This window comes from Mustelus asterias, chromosome 10 (assembly GCF_964213995.1).
Source record: "Mustelus asterias chromosome 10, sMusAst1.hap1.1, whole genome shotgun sequence".
Lineage (NCBI taxonomy): Eukaryota > Metazoa > Chordata > Chondrichthyes > Carcharhiniformes > Triakidae > Mustelus > Mustelus asterias.
In genome coordinates this window covers 59214853-59236606 of record NC_135810.1, presented here as the reverse complement: position 1 = coordinate 59236606, position 21754 = coordinate 59214853, and the positions used below count along the sequence as shown (strand labels likewise).

Sequence of the window (21754 nt, the reverse complement as noted above, 5' to 3'; positions counted from 1 at the left end):
GAGAACTTACCAGGGAACTGTTCAGTGCCAAGCTTTTGGTTAAATTTAAACCAAACAAGTGGATAATTACATAGGCATTGCCTTGAGGAATTAACTAGGATTGAACCAGAAAATGCCTGCCCTGTTTAGATGAAAAAGATGCAATGCGTGGACATACTCTGTTTGCAAACAACAATAAGAAGTCTAACAACACCAGGTTAAAGTCCAACAGGTTTATTTGGTAGCAAAGGCCACTAGTTTTCGGAACAGGCTGTTCCTTCATCAGGTGGGTGGGAGTTCTGATTACAAACAGGGCACAAAGACACAAACTCAATTTACATGAATAATGATTGGAATGTGAATCTTTACAGCTAATCAAGTCTTAAAGGTACAGACAATGTGAGTGGAGGGAGCATTAAGCACATGTTAAAGAGATGTGTATTGTCTCCAGACAGGACAGCTAGTGAGATTTTGCACATCCAGGCAGGTTGTGGGGGTTACAGATAGTGTGACATGAACCCAATATCCCGGTTGAGGCCGTCCTCATGTGTGCGGAACCTGGCTATCAGTCTCTGCTCAGCGACTCTGCGCTGTCGTGTGTCGTGAAGGCAGCCTTGGAGAACGCTTATCCGGAGATCAGAGGCTGAATGCCTGTGACCGCTGAAGTGGGGAAACAAGTCATGCAAACAACAAGGCCATGTAGTGCATTCAAATGGTTATTGGAGAAACATATGGATGATATTGGAAGAGTGTAGATTAGAGGGGCTTTAGATTGGTTTCACTGGTCGGCGCAACATCGAGGCCCGAAGGGCCTGTACTGCACTGTAATGTTCTATGTTCTAGTGAGGCACTTTTTTTTCAACTCATTTAAAAGGTCCCTGGATCTGCATCTGAAGTTGTGACCAGCAGGACTATGGACTAGGTGCTGGAAAGCAAGTTTAAAATGAGTGGCTGGTTTCACCTTTTCCTCTTTTTCGGCCAGCTCAGCCACAATGGCCTCTTTCTGCACCATAACCTTTCTATGGTTCTGTGATTCTAACTAGACACCTCCACCAGAGTCCACTTGCCAATAAATCTTGTTTCTATCTTGATGAATGCAAGATGAAAAGCTTTGACAGCATCTCTCTTTTTTTCAGCAACGATTAATTTAATTTGTTTTATATTTCCTTGGCTTAATTGTCATGTCTGATTAATATATTTTACATGGAATTTAGGTACAGAATCTCAAATCCAGCTGTCCAAAAACCAGAGTTGTTTGAAAACCAGACATTTTAAGAATGTCATGCATACTTATCTGGACATGTTGCATTGGCACGGTGAGGCACAGCACTAGTTATCTGTTCACCATTCTATTCCTGTGCTCCAAGCGACCCTTGACCCCACCCAACTCAGCTTGGCCCCAATCACCTGACCCGAAATCAGGCAAGATTCAAAATCTGGCATGGCCTCAGTATTGAAGTTGCCCTTTTTAAGATACTGTACCTGCATATTTCGCCCATAGACAGATCATTCCGTCCCCTTGAGCCTCCTCACATTCTTCCTCATCCAACAATCAGCATAAGCCCCCCATTTCACTCTCCATCACATGCTTATCTAGTTTTTCCTTAAATACATCTATACCATTTGACTCGATCACTTCATCACTCTCTGGATGAAGAAGTTTCTCTGGAATTCCACATTTTTTTGCTGACTACTTTATATAATTGGCCTCTCATTTTGTTCTTCCCCACAAGTGGAAACACTGTTTACTCTATCAAATTCCTTTCATAACTGTAAATATCTCCAGTTTTAGTATCATCCTTGTAAATCCTTTTAGTACCCTCTATATTTTTATATCTTTTCTACAATATGTTGAACAAATTTGTTACACAGAACTCAGGGTGTGGACTAACAAAGGCCCGAAACAGGTTTAGTACAACATGTCAATTTTTCAATTCTATCCTTCTAGAAATGAAGCCTCATGCTTTGTTATGGCCTACAGAGCAGTGTTGCAACTTGTGATCTGTCTAATTGTTTTCCTATATCTGTTTGCTCCTCCATTCCCTTTAGATTATTTTGCAAGTAATACATGACATATGAGGAGGACAGTGGTGAGGCTGCAGAATGACTTGGACAGGTGAGGAGAATGGGCAAAGAAGTGGCAGATGGAATACAACGTGGGAAAGTGTGAGGTTATGCACTTTGGTAGGGAGAATAGGGACGTAGACTATTTTCTAAATGGGGAAAGTCTTCAGAAATCTGAAGCATAAAGGGACTTGGGAGTCCTGGTTCAGGGCTCTCAAGATTAACCTGCAGGTTCAGTTGGCAGTTAGGGGGACAAATTCAATGTTAGCATTCATTTCTGGAGGGCTAGAATACAAGAGTAGGGATGTATTGCTGAGGCCTTATAAGGCTCTGGTCAGACCCCATTTGGAATATTGTGAGCAATTTTGGGCCCCATACCCAAGGAAGAATGCGCTGGCTTTGGAGGGGGTCCAGAGGAAGTTCACAAGAATGATCCCAAGAATGAAGGGTTTGTCATATGAGGAGCCTGGGTCTAAACCCGATGGAGTTTGGAAGGATGGGGAGGGTGGGGGGGGAATGTTTCCACTAGTAGGAGAGGCTAGAACTTGAAGGCACAACCTCAGAGTGAAGGGACACTCCATTAAAACTGAGATGAGGAGGAATTTCTTCAAACAGAGCGTGGTGAATCTGTGGAACTCATTACCACAGAGGGCTGTGGAGGCTAGGTCATCGAGTGTCTTTAAGACAGAAATAGATAGATTCTTAATCAATAAGGGGATCAAGGGTTACGGGGAGAAGACAGGAGAATGGGGATGAGAATCATATCAGCTATGATCGAATGGCGGAGAAGACTCAATGGGCCAAATGGTCTAATTCTGCTCCTATATCTTGTGGTCTTATATGAGCACAAGAGGAGGAATAGGCCATTCAGCCCACTGAGCTTATTCTATCATTCAATACAATTATGGCCGATCATTTACTTCAATGCCTTTTCCTTCACACTATCCCCATATTCTTTATGTCATTGATAGTTAGAAATCTGTAAGTGTCAATGACTGACCTTCCAAAGCCCTCAGATATAGAGAATTTCAATGACTCTCAACCCTCTGAGTAAAATAAATTCTCCTCCTCTTAGTCCTAAATGGCTTACCCCTTTTTAAAATTGTGTCCCCTGGTTCTCGACTCCCCAACTAGCGGTAACATTTTATCTGTGTTTATTCTGTCCATCCCTTTAAGTACTTCATAGGTTCCATAGAGTCATAGAAGTTTACAGCATGGAAACAGGCCCTTCGGCCCAACTTGTCCATGCCGCCCTTTTTTTTTTTTAAAAAGACCCTAAACTAATCCCAATTGCCCGCATTTGGCCCATATCCCTCTATACCCATCGTACCCATGTAATTATCTAAATGCTTTTTAAAAGACAAAACTGTACCTGCCTCTACTACCACCTCTGGCATCTTGTTCCAGACACTCACCACCCTGCGTGTGAAAAAATTGCCCCTCTGGACACTTTCGTATCTCTCCCCTCTCACCTTAAACCTATGCCCTTTAGTTTTAGACTCCCCTACCTTTGGGAAAATATATTGACTACCTACCTTGTCTATGCCCCTCATTATTTTATAGACCTCTATAAGGTCACCCCTCAGCCTCCTACGCTCCAGAGAAAAAAGTCCCAGTCTATTCAGCCTCTCCTTATAAATCCATCAAGTCCCGGTAGCATCCTAGTAAATCTTTTCTGCACTCTTTCTAGTTTAATAATATCCTTTCTATAATAGGGTGACCAGAATTGCACAAAGTATTCCAAGTGTGGCCTTACCAATGTCTTGTACAACTTTAACAAGACATCCCAACTCCTGTATTCAATGTTCTGACCGATGAAACCAAGCATGCCGAATGCCTTCTTCACCACTCTGTCCATCTGTGACTCCACTTTCAAGGAGCTATGAACATGTACCCCGAGATCTCTTTGTTCTGTAACTCTCCCCAATGCCCTACCATTAACTGAATAAGTCCTGCCCTGGTTCAATCTACCAAAATGCATTACCTCGCATTTGTCTAAATTAAACTCCATCTGCCATTCGTCAGCCCACTGGCCCAATTGATCAAGATCCCGCTGCAATTGGAGATAACCTTCCTCACTGTCCACCATGCCACCAATCTTGGTGTCATCTGCAAACTTACTAACCATGCCCCTTATATTCTCATCCAAATCATTAATATAAATGACAAATAACAGTGGGCTCAGCACTGATCCCTGAGGCAAACCGCTGGTCACGGGCCTCCAGTTTGAAAAACAACTCTCTACAACCACCCTAGGGGTTTCAATGAGATCATCTGTCATTCTTCGAAATTCTAGAGAATACAGACCCTTTTTTCCCAGTCTCTTTACATAGTATCTCCTTACTTTTCTTACCACAATGTAATATCTCACTTATCTACACTGAAATTGATTTACCAATATGCCCATTCTGCAAGCTTATTAATGACTATCCCACACTCCAAATCTCAATTTGATATTATTTAGAAATTTTGCATTTTGATTCCAAAATTTTTATTGTTAATATAAATTGTAAAGAAAAATGGTCCCAACACTGTCCTTTTGGAATCCCAATTTTGACCATTTTACCCCATTCTCAGTTTTCAGTCTTACAGCCAGTTAACTATCCATTCTGTTACTTGTCCTCTGACTTTGCATGCACTGTGTTTATTTATTAGTCTATTATGCTATCAAAAGTCTTTTGGAAATCTAGATATTCAACATCTACTGTATCATCCTTGCCTACTCTCTCGCTAACCTCTTCAAATAATTCCATGAGGTTGGTAAAACTAGACTTTTTCTTTTGTAATCCATGCCAATGACTCATGGAATATTTCTGATTTCTGGATGTTTTCTTATTTTCTCTTTCAGTTAAGATTCCATTATATTTCCTACTACTGATAATAAGCTGACTGCACTAGTCCCCTAGAAAGGAATTTTACCACATTAATTCATCAACTTTCATTGTACAACAAAGGGGCTATTCAATTTATGCATATTAACAGAAATTCTACTGTGACAAAAAAAATCATATTTCCTCTTCTAAGTTTTATTTTCTATTCCTGAATATTTCCATCCAACTTTAGCCTTTGTAAAAAGTGACAATTCCCCCAAGTTAAAAAAAACCTGGAAAGAAATACTGACCATTCCCAACTTGTGTAACATAACATATTTTTAACATATTACCCGTTCCAAGCTTTTGAAATAGAGTCTGTAGTTTGTGACAGTCAGTGTTCCCCTTATAGTGCCAGTGAAAGGGCAAATGTAAGTAACATCCTTGGCTGTGAAGACAAAATAAGTGGGTTGTTGTTAAAAAACTGCATGCAAATGTAACTACATTGAAAAATTAACACAGTAGATTATTTTTCACTATGCATAGTACACCACAAAGCATTACCACAAACTATTCGCAATAAAGTAACCTTCATTTTATTATAATTCAAATTACAAATTTGCCGATAGCCAGTGAAATGAAGCCACAGGATTAATTAGTCTAACGCTATGCTGGCAAATTCACAAACTACGTTATAGGACAGGACAATATTTTACTGCGCAACATTGTTTCAAACTGGGAGTTGCAATCATGCCCTCAACTTTATGACTCACAAGGCTACAGTAAGTTGCTTTGGATTCCTTTTCAGTATTACATTCTTTTACAGTGGTTGTTGAGCCATTGGCTTGAATGTACATGAAATTGCTTTTTTGGCACACAGTCTTCTACACCACTTACTGATGAAGTCAGTTACTGTAGTGGCATACTCGTTCAGGCTGGTTGCAGAGTTTTTAAACACTGACCAGTCCACTAACTCTAAGCAGTCCCATAGGAGATCATCCGATTCCTCAGACCAACACTGCACGATTTTCTTTGATGGATTCTCGCGCTTCTGTTTTTGCTTGTAAGCTGGGAGCACAGCCTTGTGGTCTGATTTGCCAAAATGTGGGCGGGCGATAGAGCGGTAGGCATGTTTGATATTTGTGTAGCAGTGATCTAGGGCGTTTGGGCCTTTGGTGGAACAGGAATTGTTGGTATCTTGGTAGGATGCTCGAGTTTCACCTGATTGAAGTCCCCGGCCACGACGAACAAGGCTTTGGGATGTTTCGTCTCAAGGATGATCATTTCCAACCATCCAGACTCAAAAGATCAGACTTCCTCAGAGTCTGGAATATGCCTTGTGGTGTAGTATCCAGAAGTGTACTCAACCTTCCCAGAAGTTCCAGAAATTGAGGCCCCCTGGGTGGTCGGGGCAGTGCCAGCCTGGGATCCTGGCAGTGCCCACTGGGGGCAGGGGGGCACAATTGATCAGGCAGGCATGAGGGGAGGTGATATCGGGGGAAGGGGGGTGGGGGATGACAATCTCCCAGTGCACTGACTGTGTACTTTTGTACACAGTAGTGCATTGGGAGATCAGACGCATGCGCACTCTAGTTGTCAGAAACTGGCTTCCTGGCATGAAAAAAATCCATCCACTTCCTCTACCAGCGAGAATCACACTTTGCCTCATTCTGTTTTCTACGTGTGATAATATTTAAATTTTTCTCTCGCCAAAAAATTGGGTCTGAAACTCTCCCGTATTCATGCTCGCTCGGCACTTAGAATATTTTGGTAAGATTGCCTCCTGTTTGTCTTTTCCACCAAAACCATTGTGACTTCTCTTAGGTTGTTTCTTATTTATGGAGTACTCTTGAAGTTTGTTTCCTTTCCTCATTTTCAAGAATTTTGACTCCGCTATGTTTAACATCTTCCCCTGAACCCTGAAAGTAATCAACATCTTCCTACTGTTTACTACCTGTCAAAGTTGGATATCATCTGCCAACATAAGCTTTATTCACATCCCTTCCTCAAATTATTCATTTCTATATCTAACCAATTCTGGTGTTCCATGCTGAACATCTCTCTGATTGTCCCCTGAACCACACTTCATTTGAAAAGCACGTCCTCTAATTTGTGTCACACAACTAACTGTATGAAGTAAATTCCAAAAATACAATGTTGAATACTTTAATACATCTACAATATATTTTCCAAATTTCCCTTGTGAACTGACTCAGTTATACTTTCAAAGAACTCTGACAGATCTGTCAAGCAAAATCAACCATTCATCAAGCCATGTTAACAATTAATGCAGTGTTTTTTCTATCTTTATTCACTTCCAGAGTGCTTTATATTTTATCCACAACCAACAGGTCAACATATCCCTGGATTATCCTCCTGTTTCTTCTGAAGTGGCACCACGTTCTCCTCTCTCCAGTTCCTTTTCACAACTCCTTTATTCAGTAAATTCCTTAAAATATCGAATGTCTTACAAATCCTGCAAGAGATCACAGCCTCAAATGAGGAGAGTGTCTCAATTTAACTCCTCCATGCAGGGAGATAAATGAATGGAATTGACTGCTTATTTCAGCAAATCCAAAAGCAGATTGAAAAAAAAATCATTGAAGGATAGATAAGGTATATCTGGGTGATATTTCTGGTTAGATGGACTCAACCTGTATATATTGGCTGAATTGCTAGGGTGATGGACTTGGGTTACACTGAAATGCTTTAAAAAGATTCCATTCAGCCAAAGCTTATGAACAAATCTAAAACCTCAGGTTTTCATTTAAGCATTTATGTAATGATCTTTTCTGGTACTGTAAGTTCCAATGTAGTCTTCAATTAAATATTAGGAAGTTGAAAGTGAGCTAAAAATTATGAAAGTGTCAAATAAAAATTTAAGTAGACACATATATATATATATACACACACAGACACACTCTCAAAAGTGTTTTAATTTAACTTTTGAAAATTGTTGTTGAGTGCTTCTACAAATAATTTGGAAAAACTAAACAGAAACCAACTAGAATACAAATGTTTCATTGGTACAGCTAACTGAACATTAAGGACACAAGAACAGAAGAAATAGCAGGAATAGACCACACATCCCCATAGCCTGTACGGCTATTCAGTAAGATCATAGTTGATCTGATCTCGGCCTCAATTCCACTTTTTTGTCTGATCCCCATAACTCTTAACTCCCCTCGTTCTAAAAGTATCTATCTCAGCCTAGAATATATTCAATGACTCAGCCTCCACAGCTCTCCAGGTAGAGAATTTCAAAGATTTATTACCCTCAAGAAAATAAATTCCTCCTCATCTCCATCTCTAATGAGAGACCTCTCATCCTGAAATTATGCACCCTAATTCCAGATTCCCTGATGAAGGGAAACTTTCTCTCAACATCTAACCTATCCAAGTCATCTCAGTACCTGTAATCTGTAACTAAACTGCCATCTCAGTACCTGTATGTTTCAATATGATGATCTCTCATTCTTCTAAACTCCAGTAAGTAAAGGCCGAACCCACTCCACCTTTGCTCGTAGGCAATCACTGTATCCCAAGAATCAGCCTAGTGAACCTTCACTAAATTGCAGTGTTAATGTAAGCCTATTTGTGACACCAATAAACTTTTAAAAAAATACTATACCCCTCCTTAAATAAGACAAAAACTGTACATAATACTCTAGGTGTCTCAATGTCCTGCATCATTGTAGCAAGACTACCCTACTTTAATACTCCATCCTCTCAAAATAAAGGACAACATTCCATTTATCTCCCTAATTACTTGCTGTACATGCATCCAAATTTCTGCTTCATTTAAAGTACAGATCCCTCTGTACTGCAGCATTTTCTAGTCTCTCTCAATTTAAATATGTTGTTTTCTATTCTTCCTATCAAAGTGGACATTGAACTCGATCTACCAATATTTTTCCCCACTCAACTTATCTACTTCTCTGCAGACTGTGTCTTCCTCAAACTTGCTTTCCCATCTAAATTTATAACAACAAAACATTTGGCTACAATGCACTCAATTCCTTCAACAAAATCATTCATACAATATAGACTGTACATAGTTGAGGCCCTGTCATTGAGATCTGTGGCACACCACTGGTGATAGCTTGCCAACTTGAAAAGTATTAATTTATCCAAACTCTTTTCTGTTAGTTAGCCAATTCTCTCCCATGCTAATATATTATCCCCAACATCATGAGTAAGTAACCTTTCATCTGGCACCTTATCCAAAGCCTTCTGGAGTTTCAAATACACTGCAGTTACTGGTTCCCCTTTATCTAACCAGCTTGTTATATCCTCAAGTAACTTAATAAATTTGACAAACATGATTTTCATTTCATAAAACCATGCTGACTTAATGTTCTGCCTGCTACCTCCTTAATTCATTCTAGCATTTTCCAATGCCAGATGTTAGGTTAACGGGCTCTAGATTCCTGTTTTCTGACATTCTCCTTTCTTGAATAGCGGAGTTACACCAGTGGTTTCCCAATGCACTGGGATCGGGCCACAATCTAGGGAATTTTGAAAGATTACAACCAATGAACCTACTTTCTCTACAGTCCCTTGTTTTGACCCTTGGATGCAGGCCATCAGCCCCAGGCGACTTGTCAGCACTTAGTCTCATTATTTGCCGACACGTTTTCTTTCGTGGTTATGATTATTATACATTCCTCCGTTTTTCTACTATTATTGGGACATTTTGATTGTCTTCTGTGAAATACTTGCTCAGAGTCTCTCTCATTTTCTGTTTCCCATTGTTAATTACCCAATTCTAAAAGACCAATGTTGACTTTAGCTATCCTCTTCTTTTTAATATGCATATAGAAGCTCTTACTGTCTGTTTTTATATTTCTTTACTTAAATTTATAAATCTTGAGAAATTAGGTGCATTGCACGTGCTCAAATTGTTTAGAAGTTCAGAATTAAGGGCAGTTTTGTGTTGTAGGTCCATGTCCAGAAACAACTGGATTAAAACTGTCCAAACTCATTTTACATAAGAACCTGAAATAAAAGCAAACCACTGCAGATTCTGGAGAACTGAAATAATAACAGAAAGTGCTGGAAAAGCTCAGCAGATCTGGCAGCATCAGTGGAGAGAGAAACAGAGTTTACATTTCAAGTCCAATATAACTCTTCCTCGGTTTTTCCAGCACTTTTTGTTTTAATTACATAGGAACCAAATAACTGAGAGATAGAGAAGGCTTTCATGCAGTCTGTTTAGATTGGATCTGAACCCAGGTTTCAGATATGAACAGACAGTGTTTAACCAACTGCACAACTTGTTCCCCATACCTATTACATCTCATCAATATCCTGAGTTAACATTCGGACAAACATTTGACCATGTGACTCGTATGTTTCTAAATTTTGTTCTGTTAAGTTTCCATCAACAGTTTGTTTTATAAGTCATTGTGAGTGTACTTTACTGTTGACATCCATTCATTCAAGTTATCAATCTCTATTCAATATTACACTAGCTTCCACATTGACTTGATTAGCATATAAATGTTTTATTTTGTTAATCCACAGGATGAGAGTGTCACTGGCAAGGCCAGCATTTATTAACCATCTCTAAATGCCCTGGAAAAGGTACCACCTTCTTGATTACAACAAAACGGTTCAGAGCCAACCACGTATGGAAGTGGAGTCACGCATTAGACCAGTTGAGGACAACAATTTCCTTCCAGAAAGGACATTAGTGGCCCAAACGTGTTTTTACTTCATTCTGGTAGCTCCATGGTCACCATTACTCATATTAGTTTTTTATTCCGGATCTTATCAAATTATTTTTTGTGAGCTTCCACAGTGGGGTTTGCACTGGTGTCCGGATCATTTGTCAAAGCTTCTAGCCCAGCAACTAACAACTATGCCACCATTTACCTGTTTATAAGAATAAATATGGATGAAAGGCACAGGCAGGAGGGTTGAAAAACTCTGCAATCCTGTTATTTTATAACAGTGCATCAACTTTAAATATTGCGAATCAGAGTTAGGTAAGTTTTACAAAAAATGATTTAAGACTTTGAGGGGTTGAGATATCATGTCCCAAATATCAACGGCTAAATATAATCAATCTTTTCAGCAACAATCATATCTATATACTTCTTCTTCAAAACTTTTATCAAGTTTTTTTGTTCTTTAGCACATGTAAGAGCTCTGTAACTAATTATGTCAATTATCTTCCTGCTGGTTAATTTCAACATTAATAAGCTTAAGAAAAGCTCTAACCCAAGTCAATTTTCCTTTCCACAATGGCGTGCTTAAGAAACACATTCAGTTTGCACTGTTAGGCTATATATCAGAATTGTTCAGACATACCCATATCTTTCATGGATTCTCCTGGTAGCAATGGTGGTTCTTCCATTTGAGCCAGCTTATTGCCATCCCTTAAAACCTTAACGCAGAACATACAAACAAATGAGCTGACAGAATAGAAATAATATTTTTGCTTCTTAATATCAGCACAAGTTTTATAACCTATATATCCAACTTTTCTAACATGAAAAGCATTTTATCTTATTGCCAGGAGCGCTGAAATGAACTAGAAACACATATATTGAATGAAAAATGTGATGTTAAGTCATAATATTAAATTACCAGGATACAAATCCAAGACAAAAAAAAAGTAAAGAATATAAGGCAGAGTCACAACATAAGCTAGAGAGGCAAAGCACTCGCAGAAAGAAATAATTAGATGTCTTGGCATACACAGTTTCGGACAAAAGTCTTGGATAGCATCAGGAAGATGGTAATTACTGATCATTATGGTAGGTCCTGTTTTTAAAAACTGTAAAATAGGACAACGAATCATAATCTTAACTAGAGAATTTCAATTAACCAGGATAGGGAGTTTATGGCAAAGGCCAGAAACAATGATCTTACCAATATTTACCTTGAGGTAACTGCAGCTCACCAAAGACCGGCTGGGGCATGAAGTATATAGAACTTGAATTTAAGATCTTTTGGAAGCCCAGGTACTTAATTTGTATGGCTTCCCCATCTCAATTTGGAAAGTTCCAGATTTTGTGGGATTTCCGCATTGCCCATATTGTAGATTGGAACAACTTTACTGAAACATGTTTGTCTGTTGGATGTTTCCCTGGAATGCTAGCACACCACGGTATTGGCAGGGCAAACTCCAATGGCCAGCACCTTCTCTCTAAGTGCAGTGAGTTTAACATAATATCACAGTTTTCCGGCAAACAGACAAACTGAAAGCAAAATGGACGCACCCTAGATCCAAACAACGGCATATGATGAACTATGATATTGTATGACAGAGAGATCTCAGGGACATGTGCCCCACCCGCTCCCTTAGAGATGCTGAATGCTAGCCTGACCTTCGGCTTGTCAGGAGTATTGTCTTTGAAGATAAAATCTAAGGGCTTTGGCACAGTGAAGCCACAAAGTGTGATGTGACTGTTCTTAAGGGCAAGGCCAAGGAATAAAAACTGGAAAACAAACTAGCCACAGCAAATGCTGATATTTCACAGGACAATATCGCCATTGAAGACTCTTTGACAAAGTTAAAGGATGGTACAGCATGGCATCGGAGGGTCTAGGATTCATCAAACAGAAGCACCAAGACAGATTCAACAACAATGACCAAAAGATAGACAAGGTTCTAGACGAAATGTGCGACACTCACAGACCTTACAAACCTGACAAGATGTCAACAGCAAGGAACACCAGATGCTCCACATAAAATACATCCTGCAGGCCAAACTAAAAGAGAACAACCAATGGTGGGAAAACAAGGCTGATGAGCTTCAAGCAGCTGCTGATAAAAATAACCTGAAAACTCCATATATAGGTCTATTAATAGTCTATGGACCCAAAACCAACAGTCACCTCCTAACAAATAGGCATGAGATTCTTTCATTGGGCAGAGCACTTCAGCAATCTCCTAAACCAACAATTCAGAGTGTATAATGATACCACTGAGTGACTTCCACAGCGTAAGAAGTTTAACAACACCAGGTTAAAGTCCAACAGGTTTATTTGGTAGCAAAAGCCACACAAGCTTTCGAGGCTCTAAGCCCCTTCTTCAGGTGAGTGGGAATTCTGTTCACAAACAGAACTTATAAAGACACAGACTCAATTTACATGAATAATGGTTGGAATGCGAATACTTACAACTAATCCAGTCTTTAAGAAACAAAACAATGGGAGTGGAGAGAGCATCAAGACAGGCTAAAAAGATGTGTATTGTCTCCAGACAAGACAGCCAGTGAAACTCTGCAGGTCCACGCAACTGTGGGAGTTACAAATAGTGTGACATAAACCCAATATCCCGGTTGAGGCCGTCCTTGTGTGTGCGGAACTTGGCTATCAGTTTCTGCTCAGCGATAGCCAAGTTCCGCACACACAAGGACGGCCTCAACCGGGATATTGGGTTTATGTCACACTATTTGTAACTCCCACAGTTGCGTGGACCTGCAGAGTTTCACTGGCTGTCTTGTCTGGAGACAATACACATCTTTTTAGCCTGTCTTGATGCTCTCTCCACTCCCATTGTTTTGTTTCTTAAAGACTGGATTAGTTGTAAGTATTCGCATTCCAACCATTATTCATGTAAATTGAGTCTGTGTCTTTATAAGTTCTGTTTGTGAACAGAATTCCCACTCACCTGAAGAAGGGGCTTAGAGCCTCGAAAGCTTGTGTGGCTTTTGCTACCAAATAAACCTGTTGGACTTTAACCTGGTGTTGTTAAACTTCTTACTGTGTTTACCCCAGTCCAACGCCGGCATCTCCACATCATGACTTCCACAGCACCAGACTCTGGAAGAGTTTGTTCTTGATCTCCTTAAGCAGAAGTCACAAAGGCCATAACGCAGCTTTCTATGATTGTCAACAGGATCAAATGGTATCCCACCAATGTATTCAACTACACAGGGTCTTACATGATTTGGAAACTCAATTTTGTCTAATTTGGAACAAGGGCACTGTGCCCTGAGACTACATAACTCAGAATCAGTGTGGCTTTCAAGCAGCTTGGAGAACAGTGGATATGATCTTTACTGTATGTCAAATTCAAGAAAGTCCTACGAACAGAATATGAATCTCTATATGGCACACATTAATCAGACCAAGACCTTTGACACAGTAAACTGGGAAGGCCTGTGGAAGGTTCTATACAAATATGGCTGCCCTGAAAAGATGATCAACGTCATTTGTTGGTTTTGGCCAGCTTTATGTGAAGCGGTACAACTCATCAGATGCCTTTCCTATCACCAGTGTTAGCAAGCAAGGCTGTTCATTGGTTTCAACTTTGTTTTCCATAAAATTCTAGGCCTACACATTCAAAGATCTTCACACAAGAGTGCACATTCAATTCAGGACATATGACAACTTCTTCAACTTGCAAAGGATCAAGGTTTGTACAAAGGTTACCAAAAAGTGACTAGTGAACTCTTGTTCATTGACAAATATGATCTTGCAGCACAAACTCTTGAAGACATTCAGCTGCTTATTGATCATTTTGCCCTAGCCTCAGAACACTTTGGCTTGGTAATAGGTCTGACGAAGATAGCGATCTTGTATCAACCCATCCCTGGCCAAACACTCAAAGGCCCCACAATCACTATCAACAACACAGCCCTGTGTTCAGTACAGATGTGCTGCTATCTTGGGAGTATCCTCTTCAATAACACTATGCTGGATGTGGAAACAATCCATTGCCTGGAAATGGAAAGTTCAGCGTTTGGCAAGCTCACTCACAGACTTTGTAAAGAATACAGATTTTGTCTCAGAGCAAAGATCAAAGGTTACCAGGCAGTGATTCTTACATCACATCTTTGTGTGTGTGGGACTTGGATAATCAACAGCATCACGAAGAAGCAGTCCATCTTTGCTGTTTGAGATCTGTACACCTGGCAGAGAGCATGCTCTCGAAAGCTTGTGTGGCTTTTGCTACCAAATAAACCTGTTGGACTTTAACTTGGTGTTGTTAAACTTCTTACTGAGAGCATGCTCATCAGAGCTCAGCTTCGCTAGGTTGGTCATATTGTTCACATGGAAGATTCTCGCCTACCAAAGACAGTACTCTACAGCTATCTGAGCATAAGAACATAAGAAATAGGAGCAGGAGTAGGCCATCTAGCCCCTCGAGCCTGCCCCGCCATTCAATAAGATCATGGCTGATCTGAAGTGAATCAGTTCCACTTACCCGCCTGCTCCCCATAACCCTTAATTCCCCTACTGATCAGAAATCCATCTATCCGTGACTTAAACATATTCAACGAGGTAGCCTCCACCACTTCAGTGGGCAGAGAATTCCAGAGATTCACCACCCTCTGAGAGAAGAAGTTCCTCCTCAAGTCTGTCCTAAACTGACCCCCCTTTATTTTGAGGCTGTGCCCTCTAGTTCTGGTTTCCTTTCAAAGTGAAAGAATCTCTCCACTTCTACCCTATCCAGCCCCTTCATTATCTTATATGCCTCTATAAGATCACCCTCAGCCTTCTAAACTCCAACGAGTACAAACCTAATCTGCTCGATCTCTCCTCATAATCTACACCCCTCATCTCCGGTATCAACCTGGTGAACCTTCTCTGCACTCCCTCCAAGGCCAATATATCCTTTCGCAAGTAAGGGGACCAAAACTGCACACAGTATTCCAGCTGCGGCCTCACCAATGCCTTGTACAGATGCAGCAAGACTTCTCTGCTTTTATATTCTATCCCCCTCGCGATAAATGCCAACATCCCATTTGCCTTCTTGATCACCTGTTGTACTTGCAGACTGAGTTTTTGCGACCCATGCACAAGGACCCCCAGGTCCCTTTGCACAGTAGCATGTTGTAATTTTTTTCCATTTAAATAATAATCCAATTTGCTATTATTTCTTCCAAAGTGAATAACCTCACATTTGCCAACGTTATACTCCATCTGCCAGATCCTCACCCACCCTATTCAAATCTCTCTGCAGACCTTCCACTTCCTCCACGCAATTCACTTTCCCACTTATCTTCGTGTCGTCAGCAAACTTTGTTACCCTACACTCAGTCCCCTCCTCCAGATCATCTATGTAAATAGTAAACAGTTGAGGCCCCAGTACCGATCCCTGCGGCACGCCACTAGTCACCATCTGCCATCCAGAAAAGCACCCATTTATTCCAACTCTCTGCTTCCTGTTGGATAGCCAATCCCCAATCCACGCTAGCACCCTACCCCCAACTCCGTGTGCCCCAATCTTCTGCAGCAACCTTTTGTGAAGCACCTTATCGAATGCCACTTGGAAATCCAAAAACACCACATCTACCGGTTCCCCTCCGTCAACCGCACTAGTCACATCTTCATAAAAATCCAGTAAGTTCATCAAACACGCCTTTCCTCTCATGAATCCATGCTGCGTCTGCTTGATCGAACCATTCTTATCCAGATGGCCCGCTATTTCTCTTTTAATGATGGATTCCAGCATTTTCCCAACTACAGACGTTAAGCTAACCGGCCTGTAGTTACCCGCCTTTTGTCTACTTCCTTTTTTAAACAGCGGCGTAACAGTAGCTGTAATCCACAACACAGAACATCCTAAAGACAATCATAAGACCATAAGACATAGGAGCAGAATTAGGCAACTCAGCCCATAGAGTCTGCTCCGCCATTCAATCATGGCTGATATTTTTCTCATCCCCATTCTTCTGCCTTTTCCCCATAACCCCTGATCCCCTTATTAATCAAGAACCTATCTATCTCGGTCTTAAAGAAACTCAATGACCTGGCCTCCATAGCCTTCTGCGGCCAAGAGTTCCACAGATGCACCACTCTCTGGCTGAAGAAATTCCTCCTCATCTCTGTTTTGAAGGATCATCCCTTTAGCCTGAGGTTGTGCCCTCTGGTTCTAGTTTTTCCTACTAGTGGAAACATCCTCTCCATGTCCACTCTATCCTTGCCTTGCAGTATCCTGTAAGTTTCAACAAGATCCCCCGTGATCCTTCTAAACTCCAACGAGTACAGACCCAGAGTCCTCAACCGTTCCTCATATGACAAGTTCTTCATTCCGGGGGTCATCCTTATGAACTTCCTCTGGACTCTTTCCAAGGCCAGCACATCCTTCCTTAGATATGGGACCCACAACTGCTCACAAGATTCCAAATGGGGTCTGACCAGAGCCTTATACAGCCTCAGAAGTACATTTCTGCTCTTGTATTCTAGCCCTCCGATTCCTCAATACTACCTGTCCCTCTACATAGCTTTGATTCATCTGCAAATTTAGCAACAGTGCCTTCAGTTCCTTCCTCCAAATCGTTAATGCATTAGTTGTGGTCCCAGCACTGACCCCTGAGGCACACCACTAGTCACTGGTTGCCATCCTGAAAAAGACCCCTTTATCTCCCCTCTCTGCCTTCTGCCAGTCAGCCAATCCTCTATCCATGCCAGGATCTTACCCTTAACACCATGGGCATTTAACTTATTTAACAGTCTCCTATGCGGCACCTTGTCAAAGGCCTTCTGGAAATCTAAATAAATCACGTCCACTGGTTCTCCTTTATCTAACTTCCTTGTTACCTCCTCAAAGAACTCCAACAGATTTGTCAGACATGACCTCCCCTTGACAAAGCCGTGCTGACTCAGTCCTACTTTACCATGCACTTCCAAGTACTCTGTTATCTTATCTTTAATAATGGACTCTAAAATCTTGCCAATGACCGAAGTCAGGCTAACCAGTCTATAATTTCCCATCTGCTGCCTCCCTCCCTTCTTAAACAGCGGTGTTACATTAGCTACTTTCCAGTCCGCTGGCATCCTCCCTGCCTCCAGTGATTCCTAAAAGATCATCACCAATGCCTCCACAATTTCCTCAGCTATCTCTTTTAGAACCCTGGGGTGTAGTCCATCCGGTCCAGGTGATTTATCCACCTTCAGACCTTTCAGTTTGCCCAGAACCTTCTCCTTAGTGATGGCCACTACACTCACCTGTGCTCCTTGACTTCCTGGAGTTCTGGTATCCCACTGGTGTCTTCCACCATAAAGACTGATACTAGGTAACTATTCAGTTCCTCTGCTATTGCTTTGTTTCCTATTATTACTTCTCCAGCCTCATTTTCCAGTGGTCCAATGGCTATTTTTGCCTCTCTCTTACCTTTTATATATTGAAAAAAACTTCCTATCTTCTTTTATATTACTAGCTTGCTTACCCTCATATTTCACCTTCTCCCCCCTTAATCTGAAAGCTCACAGCTTGCAAGCTGGATCCCAATCCATTGGAAATAAATAACCTTGGTAAGACTCAAACAGAAAAGTTGCTGTCATCAGTGATTTCAACATATGTGGGAACAGTCAACCCCTTCATGACAAGCGAGTGCAATGCAAAGCCAATGCCTCCAGCCATCCCTCCAATACTGACTGCACAGACAATATTTGCAATCGGCTATGCAAATCAAGATTTAACCTAACGTCACACGAGACAAAATAACCTAATCTGTAAACTAGGCTTTTTTGCTGAACATTCATCTGTCAAAGCAACAGGAGAATCCATCATTTTCTTGGTTATAGCTTCACAAATAACTCCTGGAAGAGGAGTTCAGCATTCCTACAATCTTTTCTGTCCAATATCTAGATAAAAATAGTAAAGCCTAGAAATACTATAGATCTCTTATTCTGTACTCTACAGTGTATTACATGCCATTGTCTGAATTTTCCTATGACAGACTATGTATTATATATATTTCTAACCAAATTGAGGCACAAGTTTTGGAACAATTGGTTTTATTTTAAAAGACTAATTAATAAACAGTAATACCATAATGAAATATATAGTCCTCTTCCCCAAATTCAATAATTAATCTGCAACTCTCATAAGCTCTTGGTAGCAGTTCAATTTTTGCATACATTGCCCACCGGAAGTTCGAACTTCCCAGGCAATTCTCACAGAGGTCAGGGCATCAGGACTTCCACAAAGGCCCAATGAGCATCTTCATTCCCACATCCGGTCACCAACAATCCAGAGACTGGAAGATTTGGGCTAATAATACATCCATAGCGACAACTTCCCCTCTAATGGCAATATGTTTTTAAAATGGGCCTTTACAAGTGCAAATAGAAAGTAGAAACACTTTCTCAAAAAGAATATGCACTCAATAAGTTTTATCCTGCATCTAGGACACAGAGATGAGTCTGTAAATTGAAACAGGCATCAAGTAAAATCACACTGTTCTATTTTTCACATTTGTTAACAAGAACCAAGTCTTCTTCAAAGCTTTGGCAAACACCACGGGGGGAATTTGACCATTTTGAGCCTAAGTGCCGAATCTGGGCGTCAAATAGATCCGCGCCTGGAATCCTCTTTCCAGCACGCCCATACGCGTTTTGCCGGCTCCGGCCCGATCTGTGCTGTGGGCGGGGCTTAGCGCTGGCGGACCAATCGGAGCTCTGAACTGCGCATGCGCAGTTCGAAAAAAATCTGACAGAGCATGCCCGGGCTCGAAAAAAAAGCAGAAAGCGGAGAGAGCGGCTCTCTGACGTTCATCCTCTGGTTGGGGGGTGGGGGTGGTGTGACCGATCATCCCCTGGGGTGGGGGGGGGGGGGGGGTGGGGCGTTGTGTGTGACCGATCATCATCCCCTGGGGGGAGGGGGGGGAGGAGAGGGGGTGTGACGTCTCATCCTCTGGTCGGGGGGGGCGGGGGGGGGGGGGGGGGGGTCGGCTGCCAGTCTGCGGCCGATCCCTCCTGCTGGAGTGGACGTGCGGCCATGCCATCCCACGAAACCTTCAGGATGAAGCGATTCCTCGCTAAGATGATGAAGCAGAACCGGCCAATTCCACAGTGGCCAATTCCACAGTGTAAAGGGATACACCATCGCTGGTACACTATCAGCCCCAGCCACCTCTCCCGCTCTCTTGCCCCTGCAGGGAAGAGTAATCTGTGGCTGGTAGTGTACCAGTGATGGTGCCAGGAGGGATCGGCCGCAGAATGGCAGCCGACCCCCCCCTCCGACCAGAGGATGAGACGTCACACCCCCTCTCCTCCTCTGCCCCCCCACCCCAGGGGATGATACGTCACACCCCCTCTCTCTCTCCTCCCACCACCCCCCCCCCCCCCCCCCAGGGGATATGTCACACCCCCTCTCCACCCTCCCCCAGAGGATGAGACGTCACACACCCCCCTCCCCGCCCCCGAGGATGAGACGTCACACCCCCTCCCCTCCCACCTCCCCCCGCACAAGGGGATGAGACGTCACATCTCCGCCCCCCCCCCCCGACCAGAGGATGACCTGGGTCAGAGAGCCGTTGCAGCCTCTGACCCCACTCTTCGGAAGCTGCAGCGGCGACTTCAGACTTTTATTTTGCAGGTCAGTTACAGCGCGGACGCGGATCAGGCCAGAAGACGGTAAAGTGGGATTTGGCGGTAGAGTTGGGCGCGCGGTTCATTAAATCGATTTAAATGCATGCAAATGCATTTAAATTGTCAGGCCGCCCGATTCGGGCACGGGTCAAAGGCCCGACGCCCAACTTTACCGCGATTTCACGCCCAAAAACATTCGCAAGTTTTGGTAAAATCAGGCCCCATGATTTTGCAAGCAATTAGACAGGGATCACAAACCACCCACAGTGGTTTGTGTGATAAAAGTCCAATTAAACAGAACTGGATGTGTTGTTTTTCCATTACAATTATATAGGAAAATATTACATTTATCTAGGAAAATGTTACATTTATCTCTCTAGGCTAACAGTAAGACAATGTGCTGTCAGAAGCTGCAATTGAAAGTACAATCCAATTTCTTAGCCAGCAAGTTTACAAGTACTGCAGTTTAAAAGGAACTATCAATGCTTGCACTAGCTTTGGATTATAGTTTCTTTCCTATAAAAAGACAAAAGGAAGTTGACAACTGGTAGCAATAGTACATCTTTTATCTCAAAACTATTTTATCCCAAAGCCTTTAACTTCTGTAAGATGAAGAAATCTATTGTACATTTCCCACAATACTTCACAATTAATGAGTGGTTCTAAATGTCAAACTCTACCTGTTAAATTAAGTTGAAATCGCATATAAAAAATACTCAAATCTTAGCAACACAATTTTTCTCCATACCTCCATTCATAGAAATGGATTCCTGTATTTCTCAGAGCCTCGTCAACCATTACAGGTCTGATTTAAGACTGCAGCGTGGCTCACCTAGTTAATATTCTTTGAACAAAAGGGATTTTGCACATATTTTGATGCTTGGTTAAAAGAGGACCAAGCTATGCAGGATCTAGAAAAAATAATTGCTCGATATGTAAAAGTACTCTGGGCATAAATCCAGTATAACACTTAGTTAACAGTCACGGCATCTAAATTCTCAATTGATACTAACCATGCAGACAGTACTGAACAATAATAAATAACATTCTATGGTCCTTTATTAAATGCTCCGAATGAATTGTGATCATTTAATTGCTAGGCTACGACAAATAACAGTCAATCCAACATTTAAAACGAGTTTGTTGTCATGTACATGAATCTATCAATCAACATGACAAAAAAACACATTTTAATACGTGGTTACCTACCCTAAAATCTGTAGAAAAATCTGTAGGAGAAATAGAATCAGAAGACATAACGGCAGTAGTCTTGTACACAGTTTGCTCAGATACAGATGAGGAGGTACTGTGGAAAAAAAGGACAAAAGTAGTTAAAGTGCAACTCAATACCAAGGTGTCCAAATTCATATAGTATCATTCACTTGTATAAAATATATCTCAGTTCCAACTGACCTTGGTTCAATGGCATATAAACCAGTTGCAGTACATCATAACTGTTTTCAATATAGACCCAGCAATGATCAACTGTCTCAACATTATGTGCATGCTGAATAACAGAAGCAGTATGCTATTAGACAAAGCTAAGGAAACCTATAACCAACAGTTCATGATTTATTTATTTAGCAAACTATCAAAGGCTTGCAGTCCATCCATATTTGGCA

General features: G+C 41.6%; 1 protein-coding gene across 1 annotated transcript in view; it reads right to left on the bottom strand.

The window, feature by feature from the left end:
- Positions 1 to 21435, bottom strand: part of mtmr2 (myotubularin related protein 2) — a 68146-nt gene extending 46711 nt beyond the window's left edge. The window contains exons 1-3 of the mRNA XM_078221774.1: positions 21342 to 21435; positions 11169 to 11244; positions 5207 to 5301 (exon numbers count right to left, since the gene is read on the bottom strand). Coding sequence (XP_078077900.1) covers positions 5207 to 5301; positions 11169 to 11244; positions 21342 to 21389 — 219 coding nt within the window. The 5' untranslated portion in view covers positions 21390 to 21435. The remainder of the gene's footprint in view (positions 1 to 5206; positions 5302 to 11168; positions 11245 to 21341) is intronic.
- Between the last annotated feature and the right edge of the window lie 319 nt (positions 21436 to 21754).